This window comes from Schistocerca americana, chromosome 1 (genome assembly GCF_021461395.2).
Source record: "Schistocerca americana isolate TAMUIC-IGC-003095 chromosome 1, iqSchAmer2.1, whole genome shotgun sequence".
NCBI lineage: Eukaryota > Metazoa > Arthropoda > Insecta > Orthoptera > Acrididae > Schistocerca > Schistocerca americana.
This window is the reverse complement of record NC_060119.1, coordinates 108,207,182-108,221,448: the sequence shown is the minus strand read 5'-3', so window position 1 is coordinate 108,221,448 and position 14,267 is coordinate 108,207,182. Positions and strand designations below refer to the sequence as shown.

Here is a 14,267-nt window from a genome sequence, read left to right as displayed (position 1 = left end):
TTTTTTTATATCTTTTAAATCTTACACATTTTAAAATCTGAATCTTGAAGCTATACATTATAGTATGATCATATAATATTTCAACAAAATCTTTACTGTCCCTATTACAACACAAGGAAATGTTTTATTACATAATGTGGGCTTTCTGCATCAGCCATGGATTAATCAGCACAAGGTTTGCAATATCTCATGTAATGACCATTATCCCAGAAAAAAATTATTTACATCAAAGAATGGATCATTACAGTATGACACAATGCTCAAGGAGATTGTACTGATCCAGTAGTGAACAATCCCTGTGCTGTATGCTCTGTTTTCAGATTACTCTCTATGTAAATGTAAATGGTCACAATGATGAGAAATCTTACATCTATAATGTACAGTGGTTGGGCATAGTTCATCTATCACTAAAAGAAAGTAGTAGATATGATAACTCACCTTTTCACCAGGTGAAAGATCTGCCAACTGCCGTACAATTATATCAATCAGAACTTTAACATCATTTGTGTAAAAAAGTGCTGCTGTCACTTCAAGACTGAAAAGATCTTTAAACAACTTAAGTACTGAGTGTGGAGGAGCTGGCTGATGTTCAAATACGCGTACAGGGTCCTCTGCAAAAAGTACACCAAACAAAATTATACTGGTCTAATAATTACATAAACATAAGAAATGAAAAGACAAAAATTAAAATACATATAGGAAAACATACAGAAATTTATTGACAATCACACACTTTTTCAGCCCAAGTATTTCTTCTTTCGAAGCTTGAGAAAAAACTGAGAAGAAAATAAATGACAGTAACAGAAGAAAGGACATGTCTAAAAGAACTCCACTTAAAAAACAAACAAATAGCATATTTGCAGGAATTAAATAAGGTACATGACATAACTAAAATGTCAATTTTAGAATGAAATGGAACTGAAATTAATAAAGCACAGTCAGGGAGATGTTCAAAACTGCAGATGTAAGCAATCTATTAGATTGAGATATGAAAGCTTAGGGATTAAAGGCCCACACAACGTGTATCATTTGTGATGGAGCTCAAGTCCAGATTTGGAAGGAAATCAGCTACATTTTTATCAAAGGAATTATCCAGGCATTGGGCTTAAGTGATTTAGGGAGATTGCAGTACACCTAAATCAGTATGATCAGACAGTGTGGTACTCCCAAATCCAAGTACAGTAGAGACACTTGTACCACTGCATCACTTTGCTGGAACACACACAGTGAGCTAAAAGAACTATCTAGAACAAAAAGTGGTAAAGAAATATGAGATATATCATCAGTGACGGTAAAGAAATATCCTGATAAATAAAACATGTAAACCCTATACTGGGTGACAAATGGCTCTTTTGAAATTAGTGAGTGTTACAGTGGAACAGGATGACATCTGAAGAAAGGGTTTAGAAACAGAAGAGAATAAATGAAGTTGCATACAGCAGAATGTATAAGTGACAGGTTTCCTAGGAAGTTAGTAAGTGTTGCTGCATGGAAACAGAGGAGCTGGGATGGATCTTAACTTACTTGAGTACAGTATAGGTGAGTACACAGATTTGTTTTACTGCAGTATAACACACACAACCTGATCACATAGATAGTTTGGTCTATTTTATTTCCTTTTTTGAAGTTCTAATTTTTAAGTCTGAAATGGGTCAACAACTAATTCACACCTAACTAGGTCTTTATTATTATTATTATTATTATTATTATTATTATTATTATTATTATATTATTATTGATGTATTGTTGTTAGTGAGAACTTTTGCCACAGAATCTTACATGAGCATTATTAGTTTTTCCATCTTGTATGTCATTATTGGTACATAGCTCTGAATAATAAGTTCTTTACTTTTGTCATATTTTCATTTTCTATTATTACAATATTGTTGAGGTTCTCACAGAGAGATGTTTGATTCAAGACAAGAGTTACTATTCACTTTTCATATTGCTGATACCACCGTGATAATTATAAATTGTAACCTCAGAATTGTTTAAGATTTACAGAGTTAATGTTCTTAATATTTCTTTCATGCACTCAGTGCCAGGTAACATAAAATAAATTAATTTCAACAAAATGACATAAGTCAGATAAATACCTTCCCTATTAAGTAGAAAGAGAATCTTCTCTGTAAAAGTCTTTGCAACAGGAAGCTCTGAAAGTGCCTTTAGCAGAATGTTTTCAGCTGAGTTGGAGAACTGGAGATTGTAAGACAACAGAACATTCACCATCAAGTCAGGTAGTTTTTCCTCAACATCTGTTTCTGGAGGGTTCTCCACAATATTCGACAGAAACAGCACAAATTCCTGACCCAAGTGTTCTGTGAACAAATAAAAATATTTTAGTACTGGTAGTTCACAAGGTTGTGTTCACAAACTGAAAATGACACACACTTTAATTCTGCATTATAACAACAGAGACAGACAATTCACAAACAATTAGGACACGCAACCACACATCCACAACTATTCCACGTACCCTGCTGGTATCCTCCCCGCAAAATTTTTGTACACTATTCACAGTATTGCAAAAAGAATCCTACATTGCAAGTAAATTCTTGCAAATCATTCCCTTCAAGTGGGGGCAAACAGCTGTGTATTTTTTGAAAGACAGTGTAGAGTTCCCATCTTGGTTGTTGCTTACACTTTACAGTGTCTTTCAACAAATTGTTGTGAGCTTATGTGAATTTATTTGTGTGTAATTTTATCTATGTGACAATGTAATTCATCATTAATGCTTTATTGAATTACTTTTATGTCATGAACACTGTATCCACTACAGCACATGTAACACTTAACGATTGTAGAAAAATGATGGCCCTTGAAGGGCTCTCCAAAAACCAATAATGTAGACAATGGTCCCCCCCTTCCCAACAACTCGCCACACAGATTACTTCAGCAAACTAAGAACCTCATTTTTTCAGCTTGCCACAATTTAGTAGTAAGGCTGAACAGATGGAGTGGATCTTCAAGAAGCCAGCACATAATGCTGTGAGTGAGGTAGATTCCAATGTAGCAGTAACACTTAGCAGACTACACCTAACACCAGTCTACCAGATATTCACTTTGGTTGCCAGCCAAGGATACTGTACTATTTACTACATCCAATGCCTTAAACTTCTTTTCCCCACCTCAGCCACTATTGTCCTGGTGTCACAGTTTACGCTCAGTTTATTAGACATGGTCATGTTAAGCATCTTCCAGAGTGATTGTCTTCCAAGGCTGGACCCATCAGTAGTGGAAATACTTGATATGTGCATGGGTCAACAACAAAATCAACTATGACTGCAACCAGCAAGCAAATTTCAATGTCATTTGCATTAAATGACACTTGCAGCCTACTCCAGCCACTTGTCCAGCCCGAATGACACCCTCAAGCCAGCATTACATGGTCCACCTAAGATGTGCACCTGTGGAGTAGTGCCCCAACCATACTTGTTTGGAACTGCAGACTGGTTTATGTCAACTTACTACACAACACACACAGGATATTCATAATATGAATCTGCACACATGCACTATATGGCAATAATGCACAGAACTGTGTGGGGGTTGTCTGATTTCTTATAAACAATACTAGGAAAACGATAGATTACTACTCAACCTGTAGTAACCTACTGTCCCCATACCTCCTCCCCCCACCCCCAACCATTTATGCCCTTTCTGTGCTATTACTCCAACCCTTTTCACATCCTTTCGCCCTCATTGTGTGCCACCCTCTGCCACTTTACCTGTCCATCCTTTCCGCTCCTCTTCTTTTCCATCCCTGTTTTTTCCCCCCATTCCCCAACTCCCAATGTTGCATGTGTCAATCTCCTCAGGCCACCGTCTAGTCCCTTCACACCCCACCAAACAGTGCTCCACCTCCCGTCACCTGTACCCTGCTATCCCTCCCCCTTCCCTGCCACACTCCAGCCTAAGGTGTACTTTGTGTTTGTGTGTGTGTGTGTGTGTGTGTGTGTGTGTGTGTGTGTGTGTGTGTGTGGTGTTTACTGAAGAAGGCTTTTGCCACAAATGCTGTATGTGTAACTGTCTTTTCATTGTTCCTGTCTATAACTCAACAGGTCATCTTCATGGCGAGTAGCACTATGCTTTTCCTAATATGGTTGATATCCAACCTGGAGTTTCCATTGTTTCATTTCTTATAAAGTTGTTCACTCCAAATTAAAATTTTTTGAGAGCTTAAGATTCCTATTTGCTAAGTGATTGTTGTTCTCGTATGTAACTATCACAGAGTTATGTTATTACTGTTCTGAATTAATTTCCATTTACACAGCATTCTCCACATGGAGGACACAGTTGTTTTTGGAGCTATTGCTTGGGCAGTGTCTGTAACCCTTAGGATTAGGGCTCAATGATGCCAAAAAGCTAGCAATTGTTGGGTTTGATCTGGCTGGGAAGAAGGGGAGAAGGCAGGAGCATATATTTCCTATTAATGAAGGAACTAAGGCCTGAAGATCTGAAGGAATTTCAGAACTTCACGACAGTGGATGTGGTTTGTTTTGACAAGCTGTTGTCTATGATAATGGATGGAATTTGTCTAAGTGACACAGTAATGAGGGAAACAATTTCCCCTTCTCAAAAATAAGAATTAAACCATATGTTTACGCATTTTGTGTTTGAACTACCCCCATATCACAGATAAAATAGTGTCCCGTTGTATTGCAGGCTGGTAACCACATTACATTTCCTGGCAAATGGTGTATGTTTCCCGTGTCTAACGTTTAGCCACAGACTATTACAGCCAAACATTTTCCAAAGTTATTATGGATGTCAGACTAAAATTTCAACACTTTAGCAGACCAATACTTAACGATGAACTAGTGTTATATTTTCAAATGTGGACTATACAGGGTGTCCCATTTATCTTGACCACCCTGACTAACTGTTCAGATGCAAGTTACAAAATGTTCCAAGCAAATGTTCTTTAGCTGTCAGGGGGACATCAGTCAGCATGATTGCCTTTGTTGTAGGTTTGTTTTTTACAAAGATATGAACAGTGGTATGATTTTTTTAAATGGCACCCTGTATTTTTTATTTGGTAATTCATTTCCTCTCCTAATGACCAATTCAAAACTGTATCACAGTGTACCATTCACTGAAACACAACGTCATTAATTACATAACACAACATTGACATTGGCACTTGCAGCACTTGGTGCAGGTACTTGGAGTAATGGAACACATCCACGTGCTGACGTTGACAGAGGACAAATGTAAACATAAGTAGAATGCACACCCGTCATTCCATCAACCATCATCAGATGAAGAGTTGAGTGAGTTGGATGTACACCAATGAAGAGAAGGTAGAAATGCTACTCATCTATGGGGAATGTAAGTTAGCAGAACAGTAACTGCAATACTGTTTTCTTATGTACAGGTACATTTAGAACAGTGGTTTAGTCTTTTCAAATACTGTTGTGTAGAGTAGGCATACAATAAAGGCTGTCCTTCCTACAAACTGCATCGACATAATGCTTCTTTTATTGTCGTTGTTGTTGTTGAAGGTAGGCGAAATGCTACGCAGGCAGCGGAACTGTACAGAGAGCGATATCCTGACAAGAATCCACCTTCCTGATGGATGTTTTCTTGTCTTGTTGTGACGATTCAGGTAATGGGAAGTTTCAAGCCATGACAATGCAGTCATCGTAGCACTCACACAGACAAAACTGCCGAAGTTACTGTTCTCACTTTCGTTGCTATGAATCCACATGTGGGCACATGACAGCTTGAACACGAGATTGGCATTCCTAAAACCAGTGTACATTGCATTCTTACACTTCACCAGTTCCATCCTTATCATGTACACCTACATCAAGAATGTTCTATTTACCGATGAATGTTCCTTCTCAAACAAAGGACAGGTAAACACAAGGAATATGCATTATTGGTTCAAAGACAACCCACGATGGCTTAGACAGATGGAACATCAGCGTCAATGGAGAGTTAACGTCAGATGTGAGATGCTTGGTACTACAATTATTGGCCCTTATTTCATCAATGGTAATCTAAACAGTACAGTGTATACCAACTTCCTCAGACCAATTCTTCCTCCTCTTCTGGATGAAGTGCTGCTAAAAACCAGAATGCTTATGTGGTATAAACACGATGCATGTCCAGCACATAATGCCTTGCATGCACGTCATGTTCTGAACTGAAGATATCCTGCCAGACGGATTGGTCAAGGAGGAACAGTTACTTGGCCTGCCAGGTCTCCTGATTTAAATCCTCTGGACATTTTTCTTTGGGGATGCATTAAAGATGTTGTCTATCGCGATATTCCAACAACTCCAAAGGACATGAAGGAACGTATCGTGCTTGCTTGTAATTCTCTTCAGCAGGCAACAATGGAAGCAGTAAATAATTCTTTCATTCAATGAGTGCACCAGTGTATTAGTGTCCAGGGTCACCACTTCGAGCACCTTTGAATGTTCTACTCCTAGGCAATGGTAAAGGAGAGTCAGTCACTTTTGTGTTATGTTTTTACTTGGTTTTCATTTGTTTTCTGACAACTCCAGCACATGGACTAGTTTATGATCCCGGGCTCAACATCAATGTTGTGTTATGTAATTAATAATGTTGTGTTTCAGTGAATGGTACACTGTGATACATTTTTGACTAGGTATTTAAGACAGGAAGTGAATTACCGAGTAAAAAATACAGGGTTCCATTTTAAAAAAGTCATACCACTGTTTATATCTTTGTAAAAAACAGAACTACAATGGAGGCAATCATGCTGATTGATGTCCCTCTGATGACTAAAGAACATTTGCTTGAAACATTTTGTAGCTTGCATCTCACAAACAGTTACTTAGGGTGGTCAAGCTAAATGGGACACCCTGTATACTTGTACCAGCTTGTGCAATGAGCTTGTGCAATGAGCTTGTATCAAAGAAAGTCTACTAGCAAAACAAATGCTTTTGTTTAACTACTGAATTTATGAAAATTTATTCACTGCACAAAATCTCCACGATGACAATCTGAAGTTAGCAGCTTACCACAACTATAAACAACAGTAAGCCATGAACAACATCAAGCAGAAAGCACACACTGTGTATCCCTTTCTGGGCACAGACACGCTATTCCTGTCTACTGCACATGCGTGTTTTCATGGCAGTCAAACTACTATTTATGTGTGCAGATGATGCATCTGCGAATTCTCTTAGCTCCACCAGTTCTACCAACAGATGACAGCTGCACTATATCCATTTCATCTGTGGCATATCATCATGTAATACCCCCTTCAGTGGGAGCGATATTACCTGCAGCTATTAAAGACTGTCATGTATCATCAGGTGGGTCTGCCTGGTTTGAGGTTTGAACCTGGCTTTGCAGACCAGTGGACACTGCCAACATACCTCAGCTGCTGCCTCCACTGACCCCAAGACTTGGAAAGTTGCTGTTTCCCTATTCTTGATCTGCAATAATCTGGAAATTTTACTTGTGCACCATACTGCAATGAAAATAATTTACTATGTATTTATCTAGTTTGGATCAGAAACTGGAGTTAGAAACTACTCGTATTTAAACCACTGCTCTAAACTTTGTGAAGCTAGTGTAATGCTTCCACCAAATAAGATGGACTACACTTCAAACATGTTTAATAATAATCTGTGGTTAATATCATCGTGCGTACAATGACTGGTGTAACTTTTACTACACAGAATGGGTGGTCAATCACTTACTTTCAGGGAGTAAAATTGTAAATACAGTCAATAGACCCCCATTACTTTCTGCATCTTTTTTTTCTGAAAAATTTCTGCTTATGCAGAAATTCACAACGCTTCTTCCAATCTTCTCTTTTATCCCCCAGACTATGGTTCAACATTTCCTCTCACTGTTGCCCACGTCAATCCACATCATCCATCATGCCCCCCCCCCCCCCCCCTTGTTTGTGGCTTTTCAGATTCCATCCATTTTAGAGCTTTTTCGGGGTAGTACTTCTTTTCCCATTCTTTTAATGTGACCAAAGCATTTCAGCCTATTTCTCTCCATAGGTTTCGCTTTTGGAACTATTAGGTGATTCCTCAGGGAGGAAAGCTGGATACATTGTAGAAAGTCAGAAAAGAAGGGTAGGTTGCTCAGACTCCAGGATGACGGAGACCTGCTTGTGAGGGACATGTGGTTCCAGATACAAATACTGTAGATTATGTGAGCCAGATAAATAGGGTCCTCTCATTCTGAAGCCCGAGAAATCTATCCCTCCTTTTTAACCTATGCCTCTTCCCTCCCTGAGGAAGGACCTCTCTCTCTCTCTCTCTCTCTCTCTCTCTCTCTCTCTCAGTATTACTTAGAATTTTGCTTTCTGTAGGTGAACCACGGACCTTGCCGTTGGTGGGGGGGCTTGCGTGCCTCAGCGAAAGAGATAGCCATACCGTAGGTGCAACCACAATGGAGGGGTATCTGTTGAGAGGTCAGACAAACGTGTGGTTCCTGAAGAGGGGCAGCAGCCTTTTCAGTAGTTGCAAGGGCAACAGTCTGGATGATTGACTGATCTGGCCTTGTAACACTAAGGCATGCAGCTTTACTGTATGGTTAAATGATGATGGCGTCATCTTGGGGAAAATATTCCGGAGGTAAAATAGTCCCCCATTCGGATCTCTGGGCGAGGACTACTCAAGAGGATGTCGTTATCAGGAGAAAGGAAACTGGCGTTCTATGGATCGGAGCGTGGAATGTCAGATCCCTTAACCGGGCAGGTAGGTTAGAAAATTTAAAAAGGGAAATGGATAGGTTAAAGTTAGATATAGTGGGAATTAGTGAAGTTCGGTGGCAGGAGGAACAAGACTTTTGGTCAGGTGATTACAGGGTTATAAATACAAAATTAAATAGGGGTAATGCAGGAGTAGGTTTAATAATGAATAAAAAAAATAGGAGTGCGGGTAAGCTACTACAAACAGCATAGTGAACGAATTATTGTGGCCAAGATAGACACAAAGCCCATGCCTACTACAGTAGTACAAGTTTATATGCCAACTAGCTCGGCAGATGATGAAGAAATTGATGAAATGCATGACGTGATAAAATAAATTATTCAGGTAGTGAAGGGAGACGAAAATTTAATAGTCATGGGTGACTGGAATTCGTCAGTAGGAAAAGGGAGAGAAGGAAACATAGTAGGTGAATATGGATTGGGGGGAAGAAATGAAAGAGGAACCCGCCTTGTAGAATTTTGCACAGAGCATAACTTAATCATAGCTAACACTCGGTTCAAGAATCATAAAAGAAGGTTGTATACCTGGAAGAATCCTGGAGATACTAAAAGGTATCAGATAGATTATATAATGGTAAGACAAAGATTTAGGAACCAGGTTTTAAATTGTAAGACATTTCCAGGGGCAGATGTGGATTCTGACCACAATCTATTGCTTATGAACTGCAGATTGAAACTGAAGAAACTGCAAAAAGGTGGGAATCTAAGGAGATGGGACCTGGATAAAATGACTAAACCAGAGGTTCTACAGAGTTTAAAGGAGAGCATAAGGGAACAATTGACAGGAATGGGGGAAAGAAATACAGTAGAAGAAGAATGGGTAGCTCTGAGGGATGAAGTAGTGAAGGCAGCAGAGGATCAAGTAGGTAAAAAGACGAGGGCTAGTAGAAATCCTTGGGTAACAGAAGAAATATTGAATTTAATTGATGAAAGGAGAAAATATAAAAACGCAGTAAATGAAGCAGGCAAAAAGGAATACAAACGTCTCAAAAATGAGATCGACAGGAAGTGCAAAATGGCTAAGCAGGAATGGCTAGAGGACAAATGTAAGGATGTAGAGGCTTATGTCACTAGGGGTAAGATAGATACTGCCTACAGGAAAATGAGAGAGACCTTTGGAGAAAGGAGAACCACTTGTATGAATATCAAGAGCTCAGATGGAAACCCAGTTCTAAGCAAAGAAGGGAAAGCAGAAAGGTGGAAGGACTATATAGAGGGTCTATACAAGGGCAATGTGCTTGAGGACAAAATAATGGAAATGTAAGAGGATGTAGATGAAGATGAAATAGGAGATACGATACTGCGTGAAGAGTTTGACAAAGCACTGAAAGACCCGAGTCGAAACATAGCCCCCGGAGTAGACAACATTCCATTAGAACTACTGACAGCCTTGGGAGAGCCAGTCCTGACAAAACTCTACCATCTGGTGAGCAAGATATATGGGACAGGCGAAATACCCTCAGACTTCAAGAAGAATATAATAATTTCAATTCCAAAGAAAGCAGGTGTTGACAGATGTGAAAATTACTGAACTATCAGTTTAATAAGTCACAGCTGCAAAATACTAATGCGTATTCTCTACAGACGAATGGTAAAACTGGTAGAAGCTGACCTTGGGGAAGATCAGTTTGGATTCCGTAGAAATATGGGAACACGTGAGGCAATACTGACCCTACGACTAATCTTAGAAGCTAGATTAAGGAAAGGCAAACCCACATTTCTAGCATTTGTGGACTTGGAGAAAGCTTTTGACAATGTTGACTGGAATACTCTCTTTCAAATTCTGAAGGTGGCAGGGGTAAAATACAGGGAGCAAAAGGCTATTTACAATTTGTACAGAAACCAGAGCTTCTGTAAAGTTTGGAAGGTAGGAGATGAGGTACTGGCAGAAGTAAAGCTGTGAGTACCGGGCGTGAGTCGTGCTTTGGTAGCTCAGATGGTAGAGCACTTGCCCGCGAAAGGCAAAGGTCCCAAGTTCGAGTCTCGGTCAGGCACACAGTTTTAATCTGCCAGGAAGTTTCATATCAGCGCACACTCCGCTGCAGAGTGAAAATCTCATTCTGGAAACCAGATGGCAGTTATAAGAGTCGAGGGACATGAAAGGGAAGCAGCGGTTGGGAAGGAAGTGAGACAGGGTTGTAGCCTGTCCCCGATGCTATTCAATCTGTATGTTGAGCAAGCAGTGAAGGGAACAAAAGAAAAATTCGGAGTAGGTTTTAAAATCCATGGAGAAGAAATAAAAACTTTGAGGTTCGCCGATGACATTGTAATTCTGTCAGAGACAGCAAAGGACTTGGAAAAGCAGTTGAATGTAATGGATAGTGTCTTGAAAGGAGGATATATAAGATGAACATCAACAAAAGCAAAACGAGGATAATGGAATGTAGTTGAATTAAGTCGGGTGATGCTGAGGGAATTAGATTAGAAAATGAGACACTTAAAGTAGTAAAGGAGTTTTGCTATTTGGGGAGCAAAATAACTGATGATGGTCGAAGTAGAGAGGATATAAAATGTAGACTGGCAATGGCAAGGAAAGCGTTTCTGAAGAAGAGAAATTTGTTAACATCGAGTATAGATTGAAGTGTCAGGAAGTCGTTTCTGAAAGTAATTGTACGGAGTGTAGCCATGTATGGAAGTGAAACATGGACGATAAGTAGTTTGGACAAGAAGAGAATAGAAGCTTTTGAAATGTGGTGCTACAGAAGAATGCTGAAGATTAGATGGGTAGATCACATAATTAATGAGGAAGTATTGAATAGGATTGGGGAGAAGAGAAGTTTGTGGCACAACTTCACTAGAAGAAGGGATTTTTGGTAGGACATGTTCTGAGGCATCAAGGGATCACCAATTTAAATTGGAGGGCAGCGTGGAGGGTAAAAATCGTAGAGGGAGACCAAGAGATGAATACACTAAGCAGATTCAGAAGGATGTAGTTTGCAGTAGGTACTGGGAGACGAAGAAGCTTGCACGGGATAGAGTAGCATGGAGAGCTGCATCAAACCAGTCTCAGGACTGAAGACCACAACAACAACAACAACAACAACAACAGGTAAGTGCTGACAAGCCACTTTGTCTCCTTGTAATTACATAGTTTTCAGAGCTGAATTTCCCATTACACACATTGAAGCACCTTTCACTTTTGACATGTTTATAAATGTAGTGCACAGATAATAACACAATATTTGGAAATACAGTTTTGTCACATTCCCTGGTGTGATCTGATGGAGAATTTTATGCTAGATCATACACATATTGTCAAAAATTGTACTAAATCAATGTCTCTGTGATAATTTGAAAGCAAACAGGTCGGCACGCACTGGGCTATGTTCACATTAGGATTCGCAGCTCCTGCCTTCATGGAAAAACAATCTGCATCTACACACCAGTGCTGCTGTGGGGGGGCAGATATAGCATTATCCATTTCATTTTGAAGTTAAATTTCAGTAAAAGTATGATTTTTTATGATAATTCCCCAATGCTGTTTTCTTCATCTTATGTTATGCCAATGGCAAATAAAGAAAGAATATAGAGACAGAATGGTTTTATTAAAAAATGCTGGGTTTCATAATGGTATAATCTATATTTTTAGTAAAACGTAATTTCCAATTAGATGACTGATTCTACTTCTTCACCTTTTCATTTGTCATTACTTTTGTTTTCCTTTTCTGACATAAAAAAGGAAAATGTCATATGGCACTCCCCATTTACACTTTTTTTGTTGTTGTAATAGTTATGTTTCAAGTAAAAGTGGCAGATCACAGTTCACTGAAATATATTATAAAAGACAACATTACATGTGCCCTGGCAGGTCATCAGTGTTATGCTTTGGTGTCTAACAATTTTAAATTACACTGCTAAATTTGTCACTTGAGTCATATTAAATGTTTGCTTATAGAACATATTTAAGGAACTTTTTTCCCATTGTAATTTGAAAGTAATTATAGAATGGTTGTTCTGTTTTATGTAGAATGATTGGGGATTGGAGCAATACAGCTCTGTTTACATCACTGAGAGTGGCTAATTGCCAGACAGCTAGAGCATCACATTTAGCTGACAGCCAGTGACTGCAAGATGAATTATTTAAAACCACTGTAACTGTAAAACAAAGAAGAAGAATATTGAAAATTTCTTTTACTAAAGATGTTTTCCTAGTTAGCTGTAATTTGTATTTCATCACAAAATCTTATTTGGCATATGACTTTATGTGTATCATGACAGAACATGTAATAGTGCTCAATTCTTCAAAAATTAAAAAACAATAATTATTTCTGAAATGTGACAAAATTACATTGGATGAAGAATTTATTTTCAGGTTAACCACTCTGCTTTGAGTAGGGTAAAATGCATAAGGTAAAATAAAGATATTTTTACAAAGTTACAAAATCAAAGAGGTTTGTTGGAGCATGTTGCCATGTAAATTTTCACATTCACGGGATACTTGTTAAAAAGTTTTCTCCTACAAGAACCTGCATTAAAAGAAAAATACATGCTAAATATGATGTCCATGTTATGCATAAACATGGTCACATAGCAGCACAGTGTATCACAGTGGTTTATGAAGCTATATGTATTTGAAATAATTTGTCCCTCTTCTGTGCTTATTTCACGAGTACAAAGATAAATGATATTGCTAAACATATTGGTTGCACTGTCATTAACAATTTTTTGGTCCTAAAACCTTAAGTTTTAAAATTATGTATAATTAACAAATTTTGAACAAATCTGAATGTAACATTAGTTGTATGAGCAAATAATATATTTCTTTATGAATGGAAGCATTAACAGTTCATACTCAGCTTTCATGTACTTCTGAGAAATTAAGTTGACATTGTAGACCAAAACTTCTGGAACTAAAAACACTATACAGGATTTGCAATAAATACCTTATTTATTAGATCTTTTATAATCTCATACATACCCTTGCTTAAGCAAAGAGATACCTTATCAAGCAATCTCTTTGCACATCTGTGTGATGATAAATACCTTCTATACCAATAGACAATCTGTTACTATCACTGAATGATGCTTCATTCTGGACAGAACTTACCAAGATGTGTAACAGGCATGGCTTCACCCATCGAGAAAAGCATAGACAGGAGTACAGCACAGAGTGTCAGGCAGGGAACATTGTAAGAACTGCTCTTCATGTACCTAACATAGAATAATGATAATTCAGCAAATTACATGTACTGTGAAACAAGGTATATAAAATTTCACATAAAAAGCTGTTAACAGTAAATGATTATTTGGATATATAGGCTTAAAAGTGAATTGATGTATAGGATTTGTCACTGGAAATATTTCAGTAACAAAGAACAGTGTTTATCATAGGGAGGTATGCAGTTATTGGTGCAAAATTACACAATTGTTACCAACAGAACAAGGGTATTTGTTCTAAACAATTTAAAATGGCACATGTTTACCTTATTTTCACATACAAAAAAATGATACATAAAATTACAGTCTGCAGTCAATGTATTAAGTGTTTACATATTCTGTGTGGCAGAGGAGACAGCTTATAAATTCATATAGTAATTACATGTTTATCACCTAACAT

The 14,267-nt window shown here is 38.2% G+C and overlaps 1 protein-coding gene across 3 annotated transcripts in view; it reads right to left on the bottom strand.

Moving 5' to 3' along the window:
• LOC124549742 (NCK-interacting protein with SH3 domain) overlaps positions 1-14,267 on the bottom strand; it is a 95,425-nt gene that overhangs the window by 1,460 nt on the left and 79,698 nt on the right. For all 3 annotated transcript variants that reach the window (XM_047125264.1, XM_047125266.1, XM_047125265.1), the window contains 3 exons: positions 13,758-13,861; positions 2,097-2,318; positions 439-611 (listed from right to left, as the gene is read on the bottom strand). In XM_047125264.1, coding sequence (XP_046981220.1) covers positions 439-611; positions 2,097-2,318; positions 13,758-13,861 — 499 coding nt within the window. The remainder of the gene's footprint in view (positions 1-438; positions 612-2,096; positions 2,319-13,757; positions 13,862-14,267) is intronic.